Source organism: Mesoplodon mirus (assembly GCF_964341445.2).
Source record: "Mesoplodon mirus genome assembly, chromosome: 13".
Taxonomy (NCBI): Eukaryota; Metazoa; Chordata; class Mammalia; order Artiodactyla; family Ziphiidae; genus Mesoplodon; species Mesoplodon mirus.
Window position 1 is genome coordinate 24,247,513 of NC_138989.1, and position 24,283 is coordinate 24,271,795.

At 56.6% G+C, this 24,283-nt stretch overlaps 2 protein-coding genes across 7 annotated transcripts; one reads left to right on the forward strand and one right to left on the reverse strand.

Moving 5' to 3' along the window:
• Positions 1–5,074: 5,074 nt before the first annotated feature.
• INPP5J (inositol polyphosphate-5-phosphatase J) lies at positions 5,075–14,741 on the forward strand (the record flags this gene model as incomplete). 6 transcript variants are annotated; one of them, XM_082640550.1, is made up of 13 exons in its annotated part: positions 5,075–5,194; positions 6,851–7,938; positions 8,292–8,408; positions 8,529–8,637; positions 8,848–8,964; positions 9,281–9,456; positions 9,853–9,964; positions 10,105–10,214; positions 10,351–10,534; positions 13,107–13,244; positions 13,393–13,470; positions 13,597–13,701; positions 13,900–14,741. In XM_082640550.1, the coding sequence occupies 13 exons, from the start codon at positions 5,090–5,092 to the stop codon at positions 14,404–14,406; spliced, it is 2,946 nt and encodes a 981-aa protein (XP_082496676.1). In that variant the 3' UTR covers positions 14,407–14,741. The 6 variants fall into 6 exon arrangements, with proteins under 6 accessions (XP_082496676.1, XP_082496678.1, XP_082496679.1 ...); XM_082640552.1 differs by having other exon boundaries at positions 6,869–7,938; XM_082640553.1 differs by having other exon boundaries at positions 5,090–5,194; positions 6,851–6,912.
• A 1,137-nt stretch (positions 14,742–15,878) lies between these two features.
• On the reverse strand, positions 15,879–20,401 carry PLA2G3 (phospholipase A2 group III; the record flags this gene model as incomplete). The annotated part of the gene is made up of 7 exons (XM_082640781.1): positions 15,879–16,137; positions 16,766–16,882; positions 16,991–17,120; positions 17,746–18,053; positions 18,348–18,482; positions 18,738–18,870; positions 19,888–20,401. The coding sequence occupies 7 exons, from the start codon at positions 20,399–20,401 to the stop codon at positions 15,924–15,926; spliced, it is 1,551 nt and encodes a 516-aa protein (XP_082496907.1). The 3' UTR covers positions 15,879–15,923.
• Positions 20,402–24,283: the final 3,882 nt, after the last annotated feature.

Below are 24,283 nucleotides of genomic sequence, written 5' to 3' on the forward strand. Positions count from 1 at the left end.
TGAGAGTCCGCCTGCCGATGCAGGGGATACGGGTTCGTGCCCCGGTCTGGGAGGATCCCATATGCCGCGGAGCGGCTGGGCCCGTGAGCCATGGCCGCTGGGCCTGCGCATCCGGAGCCTGTGCTCCGCAACGGGAGAGGCCACAACAGTGAGAGGCCCGCATACAGCAAAAAGAAAAAAAAAAAAAAAAAGAATGGGTCATATGCCATGGGTTCCCTCTACCCCACCTCACACCCCAGCAAGGGCCTCAGATTGGCTGAAGCCAGAGGCCCCGTGGAGCCCGTGGCTTTTCTGCTGACAGAGCCAAACCTCAGCACCCCATGGGCCCACGCTGTTCACTGGACAGGTGCCACCAAACCACCCTCATTGCATTAACCTGGACTCTGTGTCCTGGAGGGGCCATAGCCTAGGCTGCTGAGTGTTGACTAGCCAGCTAGTGGAACTGATGGTAGAGACTGGCCACAACAGTACCGGGAACATTCCAGCATCAGCAGTCATGGGAGGCCCAGGATCTCCCAGAACAGAGCTCTGCTCGTAATCCATGCCTTTATGGAGCAGTTTGTAATCTAGGCCAGCAGCCTTCCTCAGGTGGGGCTGGGTTTGGGGTTTAGTCTGTGATAAAACCAGGCTCAGACAAGGTCAGTGTCAGTCCTTAGCCTATGATCAGATTCAGAACTGAGTCTGGGGCTGGAGTCAGGGTTCAGTTAGTGATTGGGATTTGGTCTCCATCTGTGACTATGTTCAGGGCTCAGCCTTTGACCAGATTCAGTGCACAGTCTGAGGTCAGGGACTAGTATGTGACCAGAGTTGTGTGACCCAGGGTCAGAGCTCAGTTTGAGACCTGCGTTCAGTCAATGATTAGATTCAGGGCTCAGTCTGTGACCAAGATCAGGGCTCAGTCTGCCACCAGGTTCAGTTAATGACCAGACTTGGATCTCAGTCTAGACCTGGGCTTGGGGCTCAGTCTAAAATCAAGGGTTAGTCCAAACCAGGGTTAAAGTTCAGTCTGTGACTGTGGCTCAGTCTTAAGCTAGGATCAGGGCTCGATCTGGGTCCAGAATTGAGGTCTCCAGTTGGAATCAGGCTAGGTCAGGCTTGGATCAGGCTCAGTACTTGACCAGAACCAAGGCTCAATCTAGAGCTGGGGTAGAGGCTCAGTCTTAGTGTGGGATCGGGGCTCAGTTAACACCAAGATTAGGGCTCAAGTTGGATCTGGGATCAGGGCTAGGGTTTAGTCTGGCTCTGTGTTCTGTTCTGAGCTCCAATATAGAAGTTTCTGGAGACCTGGGCGCCAAGGGCAGGTCAGCATGCAAGAAAGGAGAGCCCCCAGGCAAGCTTCTGTCCCTGCAGTAAACCTCTCTTTGCCTGCTGAAGCCAGTTGTCCTAGAGCCTTCTAACCTACATGCCTCTGCTGCCCGAGATCCCCTCAAACCAGAATAAAAATAGCCATTCACTTCAGAGCAGCTGACAGCGGGTGCCAGGCTGCCTGGGAGGAGGGGGAGCTGAGGAGAGGAAGGAAGGATGTTTGAGCTCAGGCCCCAGCTGTGTGACCTTGGGAAAGTCATTCCTCCTCCTTGAAGCCATTCCTGAGGAGCAGAATGGGAGGTGAGGATGACGCCTGCTCCAGAGGGTGAGAACAAGGGGAGAGTGATATAACATGTGGCAGTTGGTACCGATAAGGAACTCTGGAGTAAAGCCTTGGGAGGAGAAATGCTCCTCCAGGTCCTGTATACTTTCTTCTCCAGGAAGCCCTCCCTGATGCTTACCTCTTCCACCTTCCCACACTACCCTGTAGCACCCTCTATGTCTCAAAACATTTCTCAACTAGTGGCCACAGTGTGACCTCCCTCACAGGGGACCAGCGAGCAAAACGAAGAGGACAGACCCTTCTGTACCATTACCATCCTCAGGTGCCCCTGGGCGGTGGATCGAGGAAGAGGAAGAGGAAACAGGAAGAAGCACATCTCTCTCTCCCTTCCCTACTTCTGGGGGATTTACTCTGAGCCAAAGGGCCATGAGGGCACGTGTCCAGAGGTTGCATCCTTTCACAGCCGGAACCTTTCATACTCCATACCTTTGCACCTGCTGCTCCCTCTGCTTCCCGGGGTGTTTCTTCTCTTTTCAGTTTGGCAATACAGATTCTCCTTCAAAGAACAGGTTCAACAGGAACCTCTGTGGGGGAGAATTATCCACCATCTCCCTGGGAACCCCATGCTCTGTCCCCTGCTGGCTGTGTAATCCCTAGGCCTCAGTTTCTTCCTCTGTCAAATGGGGATCTTATTACCAACATCACAGGGTTACTATGGAGAGTAACTGAGATAATCCATCAACCACCTCCTTTCCTATCCCTGACCCAAACAGCCTTGAGGGTAGCACTAAGATTTCTAGGATGGGGCAGGACAAGATGTACTCTCTGCCTCAGTACACCACCCCCTACCCCCAGGAGCGAGGGAAGGGAGGGAGCCAGAGGTGTCTCCAGAGACAGCCATCTCCAGGGGGGTGGTTCTCCCTGGCAGCTGCCCCCAGCCTGCCACCCTGAGCCCCAGAGCCTGTTATCAACCTCCTTAGTCATCACACCAGGAGCTCAAATATAGCTCTTACCCTGTTCTCTTCTCAGCCGAGGTCCGCCCCCTGCCCCCTTCCCCTAGCAAGGCCATGTCTGGGTCTCAGAGCCCCTTTTCCTTCCCCCCGACCCAGGAATGCAACTATGCTGGGCCTCAGTTTCAGCATCCTCCAAATGGGCAGGTTGGAATAGATGATGATGGTGGGGATGATGATGATGATGATTGTGGTGGTGGTGATGGTGGTAACTCCAGGGCAGCTGCCCTTACTGAGAGCTTGCTTGTGCCAGGCTCTGTGCTAAACTCCTCAGATGTATTATCTTGTTGAATTCTCACAGCAATCTTAGGAGGTATCTACTGTTTTTATCTGCCTTACACAGACCAGGAATCTGAGTGACTCTCCAAGTAAGTCAGTGGCAGAGACAGAAACAAAGTCCCCTGCAGGATCTGAGCTCAGGGAGGGGACACGGTGGAGATCCTGGCTGCCCCAGTGGGGCAGAGGAGCCCTTTGCATACTTATTTGCATGACATTTGCCTGGTTTCTCAAGGACATTGATGCCCTTGTCTCAGCCCAGATGGTTGAGCCCTAGGACTGGTTCCAGGGACCTGGATCTGTCTCCCATCACTTCCAGGATTGCAACAGAAGCCAAGTACTCTTGGGAGCCTCAGTTTTCTCATCTGTAAAATAGGAGTCAGAGGGCTAGGCAGGGTAAGTTCAACATTTCCTTCCATCTCTGGTGGCCTGAGCACCACCACCCTGTTCACACTCACTTCCTCCCTCACCACCACCCGCATCTTCACCTCCAACTCCACCACCACCTCTTCTTCCATCAACATAACACCCTCACCACCTCATCTGCCCCCATCTCTCCTCCACTGTTACTATAACCCTCATCTCTTTATTCTACCACCTCCACCATCACCAACCTTTGTTATCATCTCTTCTACTGCCATCACCATTACCTCCACTACCTCCTCTATCATATCCATCCCACCACTATCACCTCCACTTTGCCAGCACTGTCACCTCACCACCACCACCAGCACTGTCAGTCCTCACTTCCATTATCATAATTACATACATTATCGTCTCCACCCCTTCGATCACCACTGCCATTACCTCCCCGATCACCAACATCCTCACTTCTACCATCACAACATTTCTACCCCAGAACCCTAATATGGCCTGGGTCTCTGCCCCTGCAAATTCCAGCCTCACAGAGGTGCTAGCCCAGAAACACAGACTAGACCCAGAGACAGTCAAGCAGAGGTGGGAAGCCCATCCAGAAGAGGGAATGAGGTATCTGTCCACGTGACTTTCATGCAGGGGACCACACCGGTCCATGAGGATACAGAGGTGACTTGATCAGCAGGGAGCTCTGGGCACAAAACTCTGATCATTTTCTGCCTAAACTGAGTGAGATCACTCCTCTGTAAGCAATCAAGCAGCTCTGGAGGAATCAAGGTTTCAGGGACTGCTTAGCAGATGAGAGTGAGAGTGGAGAAGAGGCAGAAGCAGAGCCCACAGCTATCTCCGGCCGTATCTGAACATGTCACTCATTCACTCTTCCCACTGATTGGTTGATTCATTCAACAAACACTTCCCTAGGTCTGTTGGAGACCAGGCCCTATGCTGGGTCCTGGCCAAAGAAGTTCCCAGACCTGTTTTTGACCCTCCTGCCAGTCTGTTCCCCCACTGCTGGGCATTTCTCCACCCCAGCTCCCTTCCCCCAGACATCCCAATTGACTCTTGTGGTTCCTGGGTCACTGAGGCAGCTCCCTTTCCTCACTGAGACTCAGGGGACCTCCCCAGCTCACCAGGTGACCTTGAGCAAGTCCCTCCCCCAAGCCACACCCAGTGAGTCTTGGAGGAGGAAAGCTGAGAGGAGCTGGGCTGGGCCTGGCTGTGGGGACATCCAAGGGCAGGCGCAAGGTGTCTGCAGAAGAGGAGGGGTCAGTGCTGAGGTTGAGATGGGAAAGACTCCAGTTGCTGGAGCCTGAGTGTCTGGCTCTGGGATGGGAAGGATAGAGCCAGGCGAGGGGCGGGCACCAAGGCCTGAAAATGGGGCAAGGGTGGGGGCCAAGGCAAGCCCTGAGCTGGCAGGGAGTCAAGAAGGTCACAGGATCAGAGCAGGGACTCAGGTGTCTCTGAAGCCTTGGAGAGGGGGCTGACCTTTGAGCTACCTTACCCTCAGGTGTGTCAATGCCCCTCCCTTGAGCAAGGGCTGGCCAGGTCTACCGGCTGGAGGGTAAAAACAGAGAGACAGCTTCCACTATGCTGCCAGCTGGGACCTGTGCCAGGCCAATGGACCCACTTCCCCCGCTTCCTCCCCCACCATGACCATTCCAGGCTCAGCAGCCAGTCCCCAGGGGTAGGCCACCTTGCCCTGGCCACTTCTATGTTGGGAAGTCGGTGCCTGTGTCTTTAAATTCTCAGCAGGTTGAAACGGCTGATGACATCACTGGTTCCCGGGAGCTAGCGGAGGAGCTGGAGCCCAAGGGAACCCGGGCTGCCGGGGGCTGCAGACATGGAGGGCCAGGGCATCAGTGGCAGCGTGAGGCCGGGGACCCGGGCTGGCCTGGGCCCCCTGCCCATGCCCCATGGGATTTCCCAAACTGGGGCACCCTCCAAGGTAAGACCCCTAAATCCTAGTTCCCCCATTCCTGATCCTTAGTCCCACACCCCCCCACATACTGCAGGCACCCTGGTGCCCCAGCTGAGGGGCTGGCACTCTTCTCTGCCCACCAAGCAGGGACTGGGCAAACAGGGTACCCTAGGGGCTGAGGGGGTAGTGATGGGACACTCAGAGAGAGATGGAGTTAGCTGTCTCCAGGACCTCCTGGGAAAGCCCTGGACCAGGTATCAGGGGACCCAGCTGTGCTCCAGCTTTGCTATGTGACCTTGGGCAAGTTGCTTGTCCTCTCTGAGCTAATGCAAAATGAGGAGGCTTGTCCCTGAAGACTGAAACTGTGACACCTGGGATGTCTAAGTTGTTAGTGCTGGAGGCGGTGTGGTGTTTGGGGTGGGGGTTTGGAGTGGGACACTAGGAACCAAGGAGGATGCCCAAAATGCAAGCCTCAAAGAGCTGAGTTTGGGGACAGAGGTGGAGGCAGAGTTTCAGATTCTCTGAACCAAGCAGGACACGGGATGCAGACAGAACTGCATCTCTGGAGGCAGGGATGGGGCCACCCCAGGGTGAGTGTAAACCTCCTTCTACCCTCCCTGGCCAGGGACACTTTATCCTGACTTCTGGAGACAGGGACATCAGACAGGGACAGATGGGAAAGGAAGAGGAGGTCCCTGCTGGGCCCCACCCGCCTTGCCACTCCACCTGCTGGACATAAAGAGGATACTTGCTTGCCTGTCCTCACAGGTGGGGTGACAAGGGTAAGAGGGTACAACTTGTGCACAGTGGTGCGGTGCCAGGATCAACAGAATCCTGGACTTGCTCTGGGTGTTAGAATCACACTTGGGAGGATGGACTATTCCATGGAGCTCAAATAGAAGCCTAGCAAATGTTGGGCTTATACATGCAGAGGATATGAGACTTAGGCTACCCAGGATAAGGTGTGGCCAGGGATTCTTCACCAGGTTCCTTCATTTTAAGACAGGGAAACTGAGGCCCTGGGCAGGGAAGTGCTTGCCTAAGGTCACACAGAGCTGGGCTGGGAATCGACATGGCCAGTCCTAACCCAGGCTCTTGCTCCTGCACGGAGCTCTGGGAATGGGTGATGAGGACAGAGAGGGCTGTGACCAAGGAACTGGGGACGTTTGGCAGGGGGAACCTGAGGGTTCCTGTGTACTGTGGAGGAAAGGGGGTGGTGTTTAACAGGATGGCCCCAGGGTGTCCTGAGTGGGAAGATCTGGGGGGGGTGTCAGATCAGTAGCCCTTGGCTAGGGGAGCAGCAGGGACTGCAGGGGTGGGTGGTGCTCAGGGAAGCTGACTCCAGCCACCCAACACTCCAGGGTGGCCAAGGAGTGGGTGTCAGCCAGGAAGGCGAGGAGAGCCCTCGGGTCCAGGCTCACACTCTGCCTCCTTTGAGTTGGGGGTCTTAGTTTCCCCATCTATGAAAGAGGTGTCACAGGTGAGGGAGGGGATAGGTTTCCATGTCCTGTTTCCTCCAGAAGAGAAGCTGATTCACAGCAGAATGGATTGAGGTGAGAAATTAGGAAGAACTTCCTCAGAAAGATGGGCCTTTCTTAGCTAGACAGAGTCTGCTGGGGTCTATATGGAAGTAGAGGCCTGGTTAGGGTTGACTCTGAGGCTCTGACTTGTCCTATATCCAAGATGGACTCATGTTTTCAGCTCCCAGCAAAGGAGAACGCAGCACCAGTACGCTCGGAACCAAGGTTGGCTCTGACACCTGTGGGGCCACCAGCAGCAATGCCACCTTCCTCAAAGGGGCCAAGGCTGGCTCTGGCATCTCCTGGACCCATCCTGGCTCCAATGTCTACCCCTGGAGGGCAGAAAACAGCTCCTGCCCACCGCAGCTCCAGCCTGGCTCCGACATCTATGGGCCAGTTGGTGATGTCTGCCTCGGCTGGGCCGAAGCCTCCTCCAGCTACCCTGGGGCCCAGGCTGGCTCCACTGTCCAGGGACCAGAAGCAGGTGCCACCTGCCTCCATGGGACCCAAGCCAGCCCTGGCTGCTTCAGGCCTGAGCCTGGCTGTGGCATCTGAGAAACAGCCCCCACAGCCCCCCTCCAGCTCTTCCCCAGTGCCCAGTCCAGTTCTGTCACTCTCTCAGGAACAGGCCCTGACTCCAGGATCCATGACATCAGCCCCGGCCTCTGTGGGATGGACACCAGCTAAACAGAGGGATGCCCCAGCCCCTAGACCTCTCTCCCCTTCAGAAGGGCATCTCCAGCCCCCGACTCAGACATCTGGTCCTGTGGGCTCCCCATCCTTGATTCAAGCCCCCCCAGACCCTTGGATCTCCCCCTCCTTCAGAGCCCGGCCTGAGGCCCCCCGCAGCAGCCCTGAGGATCCTGTCTCGTCCTGGCCACCACAGACTCTGCCCCTGAATGTGGGCCAGGGTCCTCCAGAGCCTGGCACTCGCTCCCCCGGACTTCTCTACCCCACCTTCCGGCCAGGGGCCCCCTTAGCCCAGACTGTGCCCCCACCTCTGCCCAAGCCACCCCGATCTCCCAGCCGCTCCCCCAGCCGCTCTCCAAACCACTCCCCGTGTGTCTCCCCAGCTCCTGAGATGGCCCTCCCCAGGCCTGGCACCCAGGGTGCCGGGCCTGGTGGGCATCTGAGCCCCAATCTTCAGCCCAGAGAAACCCCAGCCCCTCTTACCACCTCCTCTTCTACATCCACCTCGTCATCCTCCTCTTGGTCAGCTCAGCCCACCTGCAAGAGCGACCCTGGCTTCTGGTGAGGGGCCCTCTCCCAAGACATTGCTGGGGCTTGAACTCTAAGACTAGCCATCCTTCTAGGGTGGCTTACCCTACTCCACCCCAGCTGACCTCCCTGAGGAAGACTCCCTGTGGGTGTTAGGCCCACTCTGGGGCCCTCGGAAGACAGCATCCTCTCCTAAGGGACTTGCCTACCCCGCCTCAGTTGATCTCCCCTGGAAGAGTCTGGTGGAAGGGACCCTGGGCCCACTGTGGGTCCTTCTGAGGGCTGATAGTCAAGCTTATTTCCCCAGAAAAAGCCCTGTGGGAGGGAGGTTGAGGGTAAGAGAGTGGTCCCCAGTAGTAACCCCTTCTGTACCCCCACATCCCCAGGATCACTGTGGTCACATGGAACGTGGGCACCGCCATGCCCCCCGATGATGTCACATCCCTCCTTCACCTGGGCAGCAGCAGCGATGACAGTGACAGGGCAGACATGATCGCCATAGGGTGAGGGGACAGGGCGAGTAGACTCCCTCCTGAGCCCCTCCTGCCTCCCAGACCCTCTCCCGCGGGAGGGGTTTCTAGGGCGCCCCCCACATCCGAAGGCCGCCTCACAGTCCCCCACAGGTTGCAGGAAGTGAACTCTATGATCAACAAGCGGCTCAAGGACGCGCTCTTCACCGACCAGTGGAGCGAGCTCTTCATGGACGCACTGGGGCCCTTCAACTTCGTGCTGGTAACTCCTCCCTCAACCCCCGGGTAGGTGGAGGCCCCTGGATTCTCGGCCCTAGCTCTGCCTTGATTCACCGTGGGGCCCGCTGGGCCTCGGTGGCCGGGTCCATGAAATGGGAGGATGGAGGAGCAGACCTTTAAGAACCGGAAAAGGCGAGGGCGGGGGCGGGGGAGTTGTGTCCCGTCTCTCAGCCTCCTCACGCCTCTGCTGCAGGTAAGTACTGTGCGGATGCAGGGCGTCATCCTGCTGCTGTTCGCCAAGTACTACCATCTGCCCTTCCTGAGGGATGTGCAGACTGATTGCACGCGCACTGGCCTGGGTGGCTATTGGGTGAGCGTGGAAGCGGCCTGGGAGGGTACAGGGCCCTAAGGGATCCGTAGATTAGTCCCCGGACCCCCGCGTACTGGCAATATCCCCACCCCAAGCTACACCCCTTACTCTGAGGCCCGCCTCTCCCCACCCACCCCCACCCCTTGTTTTCTAGACCCCGCCTCTCCTAGTGTTCCACTCCCATCCCTAGAACCCACCCCTCTCCACACCTCCACGGGTCCTGGGCCTCACCCGCTGACCCCGCCCACCTAAGCCCCGCGGGCCTCACCTCCTAGCCTAGGCCCCGCCCATGACCCACCCAACCTTGTTTCCCAAGGGCAACAAGGGTGGAGTGAGTGTGCGACTGGCCGCCTTCGGGCACATGCTGTGCTTCCTGAACTGCCACCTGCCGGCCCACATGGACAAAGCGGAGCAGCGCAAGGACAACTTCCAGACCATCCTCAGCCTCCAGCAGTTCCAGGGGCCTGGAGCTCAAGGGATCTTGGATCACGAGTATGGGCAGGGGCGGGACCTAATGGGGCTTGGGCGGGGCTAGTGAAGGAGGGGTGGGCCTCAGGGGCGAGGCCGGTGCGCCTTGTGGGGAGAGGCGGGGCCTATGGGGGTGGAGACCACCCACACTATAGCTAGGAACAAGAAAGCTGGTAAGTTTGATGGGGAGGTGGAGCCTGCAGGGTGGAGCTTTGCCGAGGGGCAAGGCCTTGCTGGGGGTCGGAACCTAACTTCTAGGTCTACACCCCCTGCTGCTCCGTGGTGGGCTGGAGGCTCTGCAGCAACCCACCCACCCTCTGCGTCATCACTAGGAGCAGCTGTCGGGTTGGATGGGGGCAGAGAAGGATCTGGGTTGGGCTCTTCACCCCATGGACCCCGCTGACCCCCACCACCGAACAGCCTCGTGTTCTGGTTCGGGGACCTGAACTTCCGCATCGAGAGCTACGACCTGCACTTCGTCAAATTTGCCATCGACAGCGAGCAGCTCCACCAGCTCTGGGAGAAAGACCAGGTGGGGAATCCCAGCCTGGACCCCAAAACCCCAAGCACACAGAACATGCCCTAGGACCACCTGTACCCTAGGCTATGGTCCTTGCCCTCATCTGCGCTGCCCAAGCTCTTGTCCAATTCTGTGCTTCTGGACCCTCACAGCTCAACATGGCCAAGAACACCTGGCCCATCCTGAGGGGCTTCCAGGAGGGGCCCCTCAACTTTGCGCCCACCTTCAAGTTTGACGTGGGTACTAACAAATATGATACCAGGTGAGCTCAGAACTGGGATGAGAGGTGGGGATGTGGGCTGAGGTCTTCTGGATAAGGGAGACAGGAAAGAGAGACAGGAGGCAGATGTGCCTTGACCCCCAACCCCTGATACTCAGCCTACCCTTGCCCACCGCAGTGCCAAGAAGCGGAAGCCAGCCTGGACAGACCGTATCCTGTGGAAGGTCAAGGCTCCAGGTGGAGATCCCAGCCCCTCGGGACGGGAGAGCCACCGGCTCCAGGTGACCCAGCACAGCTACCACAGCCACATGGAATACACTGTCAGCGACCACAAGCCTGTGGCTGCCCAGTTCGTCCTGCACGTGAGTCCTGGCCTCATGCTCCCCGCATGACATCCCCAGGCCCAGCTCAGCATCCCACTGCCCCCCGGTAACCCCTTACACCTGCCCTCAGTAGCATCCACTTGTCACAGCAGACTGGGAGTGGGATTATGATCTCCATTATTTATTTATTTATTTATTTATTTATTCTTGGCCATACCACGTGGCATGTGGGATCTTAGTTCCCGGACCACGGATCAAACCCATGCCCCCTGCACTGGGAGCTCAGAGTCTTAACCACTGGACTGCCAGGGAAGTCCTATGATCTCCATTTTCAGGTGAAAAAACTGAGGCCCAGAGACACAGCACCCCTTGCCCCAGGTCACATGGCTACTAAAGGGAAGGTTTTGAACCCTGGCTAGTCTGATTTCAAAGGGTATACCTTTTCCATTAATCTCTAATTCCCCTTTTCTGAGAAAGGCTTAGGGCAACTTATGTTAAAATTCACATATATAATAAGACCAGCCACCAAAATATTTACTCAAATCCCATGTAGCATTCATTCACATTCATTTATTATTTATTTACCATCTTACCATATGTGATGGGGAGGGGGAGTAGAGATACAAAAAAATACAAAGCTAAACTCTAAATAGTTACTATAAAATTTAGCATTGTGTTTAGGATTTTTTTATTATAAATTTTTATTGATTTATGTATTTATTTTTGGTTGCATTGGGTCTTCCTTGCTGCGCGCAGGCTTTCTCTAGTTGCAGTGAGTGGGGGCTACTCTTTGTTGTGGTGCGCGGGTTTCTTACTGCAGTGGCTTCTCTTGTTGCGGAGCTCGGGCTCTAGGCGCACAGGCTTCAGTAGTTGTGGCGCATGGACTTGGATGCTCCACGGCATGTGGGATCTTCCCAGACCAGGGCTCGAACCCGTGTCGCCTGCATTGGCAGGTGGATTCTTAACCACTGCACCACCAGGGAAGCCCCTGTGTTTAGGATTGGGGCTCCTAGCTGCCAAAGGAAAAAGGGGAAATCCAAGAATGTCAGAACTGGATCTTAGAGACCACGTAGTCCAACTTTCTGTTAGTGGAGTAGGCATGCGCCCCAAGTCGCACACAGGCTCAGCAGCAGAGTGGGGTAGAGCCCAATTTCCAGTCCTGAAACCCAACTCTGGGCTCTCCGATTCTCTTGATCTGATAAGAGGGAGCCCAGCAGACCAGAGAATGTTTTCCGTGCTAACTTTGTCATATGGTCAGTCAGAGGGACAGTGGCCAATGTCCTCAGCTGGGAATGGAAATCTGCCCATGTCTGGCCTCCCATGACCTTTGGTAAAAGCCTTGGGTGGGAGGTTTAACCCCCAATCAGGGACCTCACCTTGAGAACCACTCCTTTTGGGTGCCCTGTCCTTCCCTCCTTATCTAGAACCCTGTCCCTTGTAAAACATACCTGTTGAGCACCTACTATATGCCAGAGCCTGTGTAGCCTACTTCATGTATGTCATCCCTTTGAATACTGTGGTAGGCCCTGAGGATATCCAAATTCTTCTTTCAGTTTTACTGATGAGAGAAACAGAGGCTCAGAGAACTTAAATCTCTTATCCAAAGCAACACAGCACAGGGCTCAGCAGGAGTTTTGACCCCACAAGGCCCTAAAGGGTATTTCCAAGAGCGCAACCTGGCCAGACCTGCTGTTAGGAACCCACGGCAGGGAGAGGATGTGCTGGTTTCTTCTAAGCAGCTTGGCTTAGAAGCTGAGGAGGGAGAGAAAGTTGAAACCAGATAAACAGGGGAGCAGACAAAGCCGGAGGCTGGCACCACTGAGTCTTTTCCTGAGGGACAGAGGTGAAGCCAATACCCTGGCCACCTGCCACCCCATCCACATGGTGACCCCCTGCTCAGCCTGGGGTGACCCTGGGAAGAGAAGATTCTTTTGTCTCCATGGACTGATGACAAACAAGGTTAATAGTGGTTCCTTAATACAGGTGGGGAAACTGAGTCTTACTTAGCCTGATGAGGGGCTTACCTGAGGTCATGAAGCAGGTTAGTAGCAGAGCCTGGACGGTCTCCAGCCACCTACCCAGAGCTCTTCTTGCCTGCTCATGGGTGTTAACTTTACTCCAGAATATCCAGTGCATCATGGGACTCCTTTGTTAGCTTATAGGCAAGTCATTCATTGAGCACCTACTGTATACTGAGAAGTTTATAGGACGCTTTATATGGTATCTCATTGAATCTGCAGAGCAACCCCAAGAGTTAAATAAGATCATCAGAGTTTAAGGACAGGAGCCCTTCTATTCAGCGAGGTCAAGAAACTCACCTTGGGTCACACTGCATAACAATGGCAGAGCCAGGGACAAACCCACGGTCTACTAAGCTTCAAAGCTGTGTTCTCACTCACTCCCTAAGGAGGCTAAGGACAAAAAGAGCCCTGAGCTGGGAGGCAGGAAACCTGGCATTCATCCTGGACCTGTTCTTCCTCAGTTTCCCAGTCTGTGCAGTGGCTTCAAAGGCCCTTCATCTCAGCCAATTTGTGCCGACGCAGGCCCAAGGGCTCTAGGTGTATAGAATACTAGAGGGTCTTGCCTGATGTTGCCCCCTGCCCCTGGGCAGTTTGCCTTCAGAGACGACGTGCCGCTTGTGCGGCTGGATGTGGCAGACGAGTGGGTGCGGCCGGAGCAGGCTGTGGTGAGGTACCGCATAGAGACGGTGTTTGCCCGCAGCTCCTGGGACTGGATCGGCTTGTACCGGGTGAGACGGGCAGGGGTGGTCGGTACATCGGGGAAGGAAGGGCCTGAAGGGGCAGCCAGGGACCCACGTGGAGTCCCTGGCTTCCCCAGAGTTTGAGGCTGCTGGGGTCAGACCTTAGGGGTCACGACCCTGATTGCTCTCACCCCAGGTGGGTTTCCGCCACTGCAAGGACTACGTGGCTTATGTCTGGGCCAAACACGAGGATGTGGATGGGAACATCTATCAGGTACTTAAGGGGAGGGGGAGAGTGGGAGGAAGTCCCCATTGCCCTTGGGGGCTCAGGATTCAGCTTGAAGGGTCCTGAGGCTGCCTCCCTCACCCCAACCTGGGCCTAACCCCCCCGGCCCACCAGGTGACATTCAGTGAGGAGTCACTGCCCAAGGGTCACGGAGACTTCATCCTGGGCTATTATAGCCACACCCACAGCATCCTCATCGGGGTCACTGAGCCCTTCCAGGTAAGTAGGCCAGGCTGCAGGGTCAGGGGCACCAAAGGAGTATTCAAATGCCTCTACAGCTTCTACATTCTGTTCTGTGACCTCCTACAAGTATCCTGACCTTCCTGGGTCTGCCAAGGGGGAGGGTGGGAGTGGTTCCCAGAGGCCTCAGTGGCCAGCTGGGGAGAGCGGCACCCCAGTGACCAGCCTTCCCCCCAGATCTCACTGCCTACCTCGGAGCTGGCCAGCAGCAGCACAGACAGCTCGGGTGCCAGCTCGGAGGATGAGGATGACAGCACCCTGGAGCTGCTTGCATCCAAGTCCCGCAGCCCAAGCCCTGGCAAGTCCAAGCGGCACCGTAGCCGAAGCCCAGGTCTGGCCCGCTTCCCCGGCCTCGCCCTGCGGCCCTCATCCTGTGAACGCCGTGGCACCAGCCGAAGCCCCTCACCCCAGAGCCGCCGCCTGCCTCGGGTAGCCCCCAACAGGGGCAGTGATGGTGGCAGCCAGGGCAACAGTGAGGAGGGTTCCCCTGGGCTGCCTGGGTCCTGGGCATTCCCACCATCTGTGCCTCAAAGCCTGGGGTTGCTGCCTGCCTTGCGCCTAGAGACCGTAGACCCTGGCGATGGAAGCTCCTGGGGACCCGATCGGGAGGCCCCGGCCCCCGACAGCCTGTCTCCCAGCCCCCAGGGTCAGCAGGGCCTGGAGGAAGGGGGCCTGGGGCCCTAAGGGTGAGGTGGGCAGGCAGGCCTACGTGGCCCCCACTCTGCCTCAATCTTCTGCAAACCCACCTGCCTCCCTCCTGCTGCTGCTCCAGCTTTATGTGCACCTGCCACTCTATTCTGGCCAAGGGTGGCCAACTGGGGTCCCCCAAACTTGGTCCTGGCACCTCAACTGTGACAATCAGCAAACCCCTATCCCAGCCCCCATCTGGGATGGGGGAGCAAACCTAGAGGTCATCAATTAGGAATTAAATTCTCCAGCCTCACTCCTGACTTCTTCCTAACTTGTTAGCAGTCTGGGATTGGGGGCAGTCAGAGGAAGGGACTAAAGAGATGAGAGGATGACAGATCTGACAATTACCAGGCACCAGCTGTATACATTACACATGCCATGTCCTTTAAGCTGCACCACAAGTTGTGGTGTTGAGTTCAGTGTAGTTCTTAGCTCCATTTCACAGGTGAGCAAACTGAGGCCTCCAAGAGGTTATGTGAACCTTTAAAAATCAGACGCCTAGGGCTTCCCTGGTGGTGCAGTGGTTGAGAGTCCGCCTGCCGATGCAGGGGACACGGGTTCGTGTCCCGGTCCGGGAAGATCCCACATGCCGTGGAGCGGCTGGGCCCGTGAGCCATGGCCGCTGAGCCTGCACGTCCGGAGCCTGTGCTCCACAGCGGGAGAGGCCACAACAGAGAGGCCCGCGTACCGAAAAAAAAAAAAAAATTAGACGCCTAAGCACAGTTTGGCTGTGTGCTGGAGGGAGGGAACATTTACTAGGTGGTGAGTGCTGTCTGTGAGTTGGTTCGCTTAATCCTCAACAACCCTATGAGGTAGGTCCTATTTACACTCCCCTTTTTCAGACGAGGAAACTAAGGCTCAGAATGAAGGAGGTCTCTTGCTTAAGGGCACAGGGGAGATCTGAATTTAAGTCTAGGCCAGAAAGAATGGGCCAGGGCTGGGCCAGGAAGAGCATAGCAGCTGTTAAGAGAAGGGGTCCCCTGGGGAGGTGAGTTGGGAAGCCCCTTTCTAGCTTCTGCCACCCTGGATTCAGACACAGGCACTTCTGTGACATCCCTCATTCCCCACCTGCTGCCCTAGACCTCAGCAGGCAGACACTGGGGCTTCCCTGGGCAAGTTCTTGAGACATGCATTAATTTCACAACATAGACATATATGTACCTCCTCCTGGTACCTCCTGGGGCTGCTGCAATGTTACCTTCTCCCCATTCCCATCTGGATGTTAATTTCTCTGGGAAGGCCCAAGCCTGGGGCTGCAGAATGAGCCTCCTGAATACCACATCCAAGCACAGAGGGGTTGTGTCACCAGCCCAAGATCACCCAGCACAGCAGGAGACGTGGTCCAGCATTTGGGCCTTGGCCCCCCCACCCTACCCATGCAGCCCTCTGGCTATCCACAAGAGCCTGTCCATGCTTCACTCTAACACGTGGAGGGGAAGCTGAGACCCCCCAAGGCCTAGCAAAGCCAGGGACGAGGTCCAGTCTTGTGCCCAGGAGAGCTGGAACTGAGGTCACTGGTTCCAGGATTTCTGCTGTCCTTCAGGTCCTCCAGCTCCCTGGGTCAGCTGCAGGCACCGGTCATAGAATGACATGGGGGCCTTTGGGTGCTCTGAAGTCCATGCCTGCCTGTTGTCTGTGCCTGTCCCCTGGAGCTGGAGTTGCCTCTGCTGAAGTCGCTGCAGGTGCCGAGCTGACACCTTGATAGCCCTGTGGTCTCTGGAACAGCTGTGAGGAGAGAAAAGTGGGGCAGGCGGTCATAACTGCCAAGAATCCCACCCTAATCTGCAGAGAGGGTGACCAAGGCCCAGAGAGGAGCAGGGCTGGGGCCGGGAGGGTGGGTGGCTGTTACACCTAGCAGGGGGCAGAATAAACCTGGGTTGGCACCCAAAGGCCCAGGTTCTGCCACTAGCTGGCTGCAGAAACCTGGGTCAGTCTGGGCCTCAGTTTCCCTACCTGTGAAATAGGAAAAGTAACAGAGTTAGTTTTGAGAATCAGAATTGAAATTGTGGATTATGGGGTAAGAGTTAAGCAGGTGTTTTACTATGTGTCCTGCAGGTCTTGACCTATGTACATCACACACGCCACTTCCTTGGCTTCTACCTCCATTTTATAGGTAAGGAAACAGAGGTGTGGAGAGGTTATTCAGCTTGCAAGGTCACAAAGGAAGTAAATGACAGAGTTGAGATGCAACCTACATGGACCAACTGCAGAGCAGAACACAGGGATGATGACAGTGGAGCTCAGGGGTCCCCTGACCCCCTCCATCACCCTCTCAGCCCAGGTGCACAAAGGCAGCAGAGGCAACCCACCCCTTGGGAAGTCCCCCATCCCTCCCGGCCCTGATGTCACTTACCCTTTGCCCTCAGCACAGTCCAGTGGAGGGGCCAGTTTGAAGCAGGTCATGCCCAGCAGCTCCCAAAGTATGTTGGCGCCCACAGGTGCACTGTGGAGCCTCAGGAAGCGTGCCAGACTGAGGGCAGAGGCAGGCTCAGGCTGGGGCAGGGCCTCGTCAGCCAGGTGTCCCTCCCCAGTGCCTGGCAACAGGCAGCCCACCCCCAAGGGTCCAAGCAGGCCTCACCGGCGCGTGCAGTTGCAGTGGAAGAGGGGTTCACGGGCATTGTTGAACAGCTGGAACTTGGTCTTCTGGGGCCCGATCTGGTGCTCACACTGGTCCAGGCGGCGGAAGCTGCGGCAGGCATGGCGGGCACCTGAGGGCAGGTGTGGTGGTGAGAGGAGCCCTGTCCGATGCCCACTGCCATCCGGCACACATGCTCTGTCCCCCACACACAGTGTCACTTCCATCTCATGCCCTTTGTGCCTTCAGAGTGCCTCACACATAGGAGACGCGTGTGCATGCACACACACACACAGAGCAGTGCTGCCATGGGGAAGCCCAGAGAGTCGAGAGTGGTCAGAAAAGGTTTCCTGGAGGCAGAGGCTTCTAAGCTGAGGCTGGAAGAGGGGAAGAGTCAGGGAGAATTCTCCAGGCAGCAAGAACAGCATGTGCAAAAGCCCAGCAGTGGGAGAGAGCAAGTGGCTTTAGAAGAACCAAATGAAGTTTGTGGAACTGGAGTTTCGACTGGGGAGTAGGATCTGCAGGACCAGACTCGACAACCCCTGGGTGTTGGGACATCATGGTGGGGCCTCAGCGAGGAGTGCCATGGACAAGTTTGGAGCTTACAAAAATCCCTCTGGCTGCAGCAGGAGAGAGGTTGGGAGACCCCAGAAGGAGTTCAGAGCAGGAAAGGAAGCAACATAGGGGGCCCCCACCCTGAACAGAGTCAGGGACACCTCCTTACATCAGGAGCCCCCAAGGTTAGGTTCTGAGCTCACCTTGAGGTTTTAGGCCATGCCATAGTCCCTGGAGGCCTGAATCAGTGACCTCCAGCTGGACTATGGAGGCCACATCAGGCCCAGGGGAGGCCACAGGGGCCTGGAGGGCTGTGGCATTGGCTTGGCTGGGGTACTTGGACTCTTTCTGCTGTGCTGGCCACTTCTGAGGGTGCTGAATCCACCGAGGCTTGCTGGGTGCTGGGTTCTGAGGACTGGGAGTCAGGGGGATGGCAAGGGAGCTCCAGGAGGCATTGTAGAAGGTCCTGGGCTGGAGACGGGCGAGGGATACAGAGCCATATGTTCTACACCTGGGAGGTAGCACATGGTGGCGATTGGTAACCCAGAATCCCCCCTCCCAGAAGTCCCCAGGTTCATCTCCATGGAGATCAGGGCTCTGCCAGTCCCACCCCTCATCCCACATCCCACTGGGTCCTGCAGGGCACCCAGGGAGCGTCTGCATCCTGGGCCCCACCCTGAGGAGAAGACAGGGAGGGCGAGGCATCATTCCCTGGAGGACAGACGTACAGAAAGGCTTCCCTCCCAGGCTTGGAGCCCGAGCTCCCAACTGGCTGGGAAGGGGCTCGAAAGGGGCAGCCACATACCCGCCCCACCAGTACCACTCCACACAGGCCTCCTGGTCCTCCAGCACGAAACAGGGGATCGCCAGCACGTTGAAGAAGGCCACGCCCACGATGTCGGAGATGGAATCCCGTTGGTTATGCAGGCACTGCTGGAACCTGTCCCAGAGCCAGCACTCAGGTCCCTGGACCACAGAGAGCTACCTGGCTCCTCTCCCAGACCACCTGGTCACTACCAGCCAGGTGATTTGGGGTCCAAGTGTCCCCTCTCCTGTTAGGCCTCAGCTTTCCCACTGCACAGTGGACTCTGGCTGGCTGATCCTTTAGGATTCTCTGGAATCCTAGACTCTGCACCAGGTAATCCCAGTAGATAATCCCACCCCGAGCTCCCAGCCCTCCCTGCCCACCACCAACCTGGCATCACAGTTGCAGTGGGAGATGGTGTGGAGTCGGTAGTTTCGGATGCCATAGCTGTACTGGAAGGGTGAGACAGTCTGTGGGCAGCGGTCATGTTCCTGGCAGCAGAAATCGGGGCCCTGGAAGACCCCTGCAGGAAGCGGAGGGGGCACCAGCTCAGCAGGGTCGTGGGCACCACATGCCGGCTATGCTCGCGTGGTGTTGGGAGCAGAGACCTGGTTCTCATCCCAGCCCTGATACAGATGACCTGGGTGGCCTCAGGCCTCCCCCTGTGGGACTGACAGTTCCAAAGCTTGAAGAGAACACCCAGGTACAGCCTCTGTTGGGCAACTCCAAGTGCCAGGCAGCCCACACATGAACCCTTGCCCACAGAAAGATCTTCCTCAGGTGAACTGGTGTCTGCCTCCAGAGTTCTTGGGCTCACACCCCAAGTGAAACTCCAAAGTTATGAATATGTGTGGAATGGAATGGTAAACAGCAGGGTGCAATCTCGCTGGCACAATGAGGCATTGTCAGGATGCCAACCTGCTCCAACTCAAGTGCCAAGTCCTCCTCCCAGCCCTCCACGCGTACGCACTGACAGCTGTACCGAGAGTGCAAAAAAGCCATGCATGTTTTTCACCACCTGAGCAATGATGCCCTTTACTGAGCATCTCCCAAATGCCTGGCACTTCCCACACCCAAGCACACAGCAGCCCTGGGAAGGAGGTGTCACGTTTATTGTACAGGTAAGGAAACAGATTCAGAGAGGGGAGGTGACTCGTTCAGCTCGGAAGGGCTGAGCTGGGATTTGAACCCAGGCCTTTGGGTCTCGGCGTCCCCTCCACTGGGCACCCTGTACCCATAAAGCCTCCTCTTGGGTAATGGTTTCTTGGCTCAGCTGACCCTGGATCCATCCCAGCCAGCCTCCTTCCTCAGATGGTAATTAATGAGGCCTCCCAGGTGTGAGTAGGACCTTTCCTATCTATAACCACATTTAAGCATCCCATGATGAGATTTATGGTCACCCCATTTTACAGATAAGGAAATTGAGAGTCAGAGTGGCTAAGTCACTTCCTCAGGGCACACAGCCTGGGAGAGTGGGTACCAGGGCTAAAGGCTGCATTCCCCCCCAACCAGCCCCCCTGTCCACACACCGATGGCTCACCCAGCTCCGAGGAGTTCCCGGCAGAATCCCCGACTCCACACCACAGTGTGCCAGGCATGGTCCAGCCTCTCTTCACCCGCTGGTTCCCCATGCTAGGCGCTCCACTCTGCCCTGCTGCTCGCTTCTCCCTGGTCCCTGCTGGACTCTCGGCAGGCCCTCTGCAGGCCTCCCACTGACTCTTAAGGGTGGCCAGGGCTCTCTGCAGCTCAGGTCCAGGGGTGTGGATGAAGGAGTCCCGGGTGATCTCACCAGCACAGAGGGTACTGAAGGCTGTAGTGAGCTCTGGCTCATCCTGCCGGCTGCACACCTGCAGCCTCCCGTGCGCATCCCAGTGGGCATGGAACAGGGCTAATCCCTGGGCATCCTTGCCCAAGAAGCTAAGGAACCCCAAAGGGCTGCCAGAGATGGGTCTGGCCAAGTGGCAGGAGGTGCTGTGCAAGTGGAGGGCAGGGGAGCCCCCCAGAGCTGCCCCCAGGAAGTTCAGCACCCCCAAGAGCACCACCAGAACCCCCATTCTGCCCTGGCCCAGCCCAGTCAGACAAAGCCCCCGGGAATCCTACCCTGGTGGGCCCACGAGGCAGCAGCTCTGTAGCTGAGCGGAAACGAGCCCAGCCGACCCGGTGCTGCGGGGCCAATGAATGGAGCTTTGGGAGGAGTAGGAAGGAGGTTGGAGTATGGGGTGATCTGGGGCTTGTAACTGAATCCACCGGCTGGGCAGGCCGCTGATTGGCTGAGGAGTACACTGGCCGGGGCCCACGCCCCCACTTGGCCTGCCTTTCTCCACGCCTTCCAGTCACCTGCCACCAGCCTTGCCTGGATGGGGACGGTAGGAGCCAAAGCCCTGGGGGCAGGGGCCAGAAGGGGGATCTGTATCTCCCTGGGGAGGGAAGAGGGTTTGGGGGCTCAGAGGAGGCTCCTAGAACTGGTCATCCCCCCATCCCAGGGATGGCCGCCAAGCCCACCTCCATGAAGCTGGCAGAGAGCCATGGGTTTCTGCCAAAGCTGGGTAAAGGAGGTAAGGGCAGGGCTGGGGCTCTGTGGCCACACCCCTCCCCCGGGAGGCTCTGAGGCTTCTGGGAAAGGGAGCATCCATGCCCCACCCCCCACCCCCCACCCCCCGCCACCTGGGTGCTCTCCCTTCCCAGTCCTGGTTCTAAGAAAGGCACTCAGCATATTCAGCTCCCCACTTCCTGGGACTCCAAGCACAGGCATGGCCCGGCAGCAGCCCTCCTGGTCTGATAGATGGTGTAGACACAACCAGAGCAGACTTTGAAGGCAACACTGGGGCTTCCCTGGTGGTGCAGTGGTTAAGAATCTGCCTGCCGGGCTTCCCTGGTGGCGCAGTGGTTAAGAATCCACCTGCCAATGCAGGAGACATGGGTTCAAGCCCTGGACCGGGAAGATCCCACGTGCCACAGAGCAACTAAGCCCGTGCGCCACAACTGCTGAAGCCCGCGCGCCTAGAGCCCGTGCTCTGCAACAAGAGAAGCCACGACAATGGGAGGCCTGTATACCGCAACGAAGAGTGGTGCTCACTACAACTAGAGAAAGCCCGTGCAGCAATGAAGACCCAATGCGACCAAAAATAAATAAATAAATTAATTAATTTTTTAAAAAAAGAATCTGCCTGCCAATGCAGAGGACACGGGTTTGATCCCTGGTCCAGGAAGATCCCACATGCCGTGGAGCAACTAAGCCCATGTGCCACAACTACTGAGCCTGCGTTCTAGAGCCCGCGTGCTGCAACTACTGAACCTGCGTGCTGCAGGTACTGAAGCCTGTGCACCTAGAGCCTGTGCTCCACAACAAGAGAAGCCACTGCAATGAGAAGCCTGCGCACCGCAACGAAGAGTAGCCCCCGCTCGCCGCAACTAGAGAAAGCCCACGCACAGCAATGAAGACCCAACACAGCCAAAAATAAAAATAATTAATTAATTAAGTAATTAAAAAAAAAGAAAGCAACACTGGGCAGGGCTGGTGCTCTGGGCGTGAAGGAACTGTGGTCCCCAGAGGATCAGAGGTGGCCTAGGGGGCTGTGTCTGCAGCCATCTCCATCCTTGGACTGCAGTCACCTAGGGAACACAGCAGGCATCGTGTGTACCTCAAGAGACAGGGGTGGTCTGTCCAACAGGGAGGGGTTACACCCAGCAGATGCTCCTGTGTCTCAAAGCTGATGTATTATTCAACTTCCAACCATCTGGGGAAGCTGGGTACTTACAACTCAACTTCCCACCTCTGCCCTCCTTTTCCATATTACAGGGCCCTTTCCTGCTGGTGAACAACCCAGGGAGGCTGGGAGGTGCCACAGCAGGAACCCAACTTTCAAGGTCAGATGGACCTAGCTTGGGTCATGACACAGTGTCGCTTCAGGCTTAGAAGTCTCAACTTCTCTGAGCCTCAGTCTCTTCATCTGTATGATGGGCATACTCACAGCAGCCATTTCACAGGACTCTCAGCACAGTGCCTGGCATTCGAAATACTGTTACTGACGGCTCAGGACACCCCTGGGCAGGAAGCAGTTTATGCAGAAGAAAGCAAGTCTCAAAGGTTTGGGGGCCACAGCATCTGTGACAGCGAGTCCTGGTTAGGCCACTGCCTGGCTAAGTGACTGCAGGTTTGTCCCTGCCTTTCTCGGAGCACGGTTTCCTCCTCTGTACAGTGAGGGGTACAGTGGAGCTGACCTTTGAGGTCGCTTCCTGCCTGGGCCCCAAAGGGAGGCAGGCTGGGGCCTGCCTGGGCCTCAGGGGAGGGTGTCACTGGGTTTTCCCTTCAGATTAACCAGTGGCCACGTCAGTGAGCCTAAAGGACAGGCTCTAGAGCCCTGCCTCCCAGTGGGGTGCCCCTCAGCGGCTTGGGAACGGAGGATGTTGGGAGCCAAACCAGCAGGACAGGACAGGGCCAGCTGAGCCCTACAGACAGAGGGGCCGAGGCTTTTCTCTGGGTCCCCACCCGTCTGGGGTGGGGCAGGGTGCACAGTGGGTGACAGTGGGGAGTGCAGGGTGGGGGTCCGTGGGAGAAGGCGTTCCCTCCTCCCGCCCTCCCTGTCAGACTGTTTCTCCCTGTCTGTCTCCATCCATCCCCATAACCCTTTGTCTCCTGGCTCCTCACCCATCCCTCTCTGGCTGTTAGTCGCTTTCCCTCTCTGACTCTGATTCTCATAATTTCTTTCTGTCTCCTCCATCCCCCCCTTCCATCTTTCTCTTTGTCTCTAACTCCTCATCTTATTTTCTCTCTCCATTTCTTTCTCTGTCTTTCTCTCCTGTCTCTCTTCACAGTTTTTCACTGAAGCCTCCCTTTTATCGTCTCTCTCTCTCTCTCTCACTCATTCCCTCTTTCTCTGTCTCTTGCAGTTTTCTGTTCTTTGTTCCCCTGTGTGTGTGTGTGTGTGCACGCGCGCGTGCGTGTGTCTCCCTCTCTCCTAATCTTTTCTCTTCCTCCCTTCTCTGTCCCTCTCCCCCTCCACATCCTGACCCCAGGCCCAGGACCCAGCAAATCCCACTCTTTCCTGTTCACATTTTCCCAGCCATAATCTCATCTGATGCTCACAACCCCTGCCCCTCCCTGGGGAGACAGGCAGGGCAGGGCTTCTCATCCCATTGTCGAGATGGATGGAGTGAAGCCCCAGAAGAGAGGTGACTTGTCGATAGTCACACAGTGGATTGGGGAGAAGCCAGGTCAGATGTCCCCTAGCCTGTGGGGAGGGCCTCCCCTGGCTCTGGGAGATTCCCAGCTCTACAAGAGCCTCTCCACCTCAGGGCCTTCCTCCCCACTGCCTGGAGGGCACCCTCCCTCTGCCCAGTGGAGCTAGCCTCCTGGCCCCACCTGGAGGGCTCTCTGCAGCTCTCTGTGCCAGGAGAATGGTGCAGGCAGTGCCTAGCTCCAGAGCATTCTGTATTCACTCAAAAACAAATAGTAACTGAGAGTCTACTATGTGCCAGACACAGGGCAAGACCCTGGTCAGAGAGAGGCGGGGAGGGGGCACAGAGGATGCTAGTGTCACGGGATGGAGATGGAAGGCATCCCTGGGGGTAAGGGGTCTGGCAGTTCGGAGGAACCAGGGCCTGGGTGTCGGTTGTGTCCTCTAGGAAGCTGCCACCATGACGGAGTTAGAAGTGCAAGGGATTTATGTCCATGGACATTTAGGTTGCTTCCATGTCTTGGCTATTGTAAATATTGCTGCTATGAACATTGGGGTACATGTATCTTTTTGAGTTAGAGTTCCCTCCAGATATAAGCCCAGGAGTGGAATTGCTGGATCATATGGCAACTCTATTTTTAGTTTTTTAATCAAAAACTTAGTAAAATATGAATAAAAGAGAGAGGGGAGAGATGGGGACTCAGAGACACTATGGAAGCCATTCTACCTATGTTGAGCAACATTAGAAGCTGTGGTGGT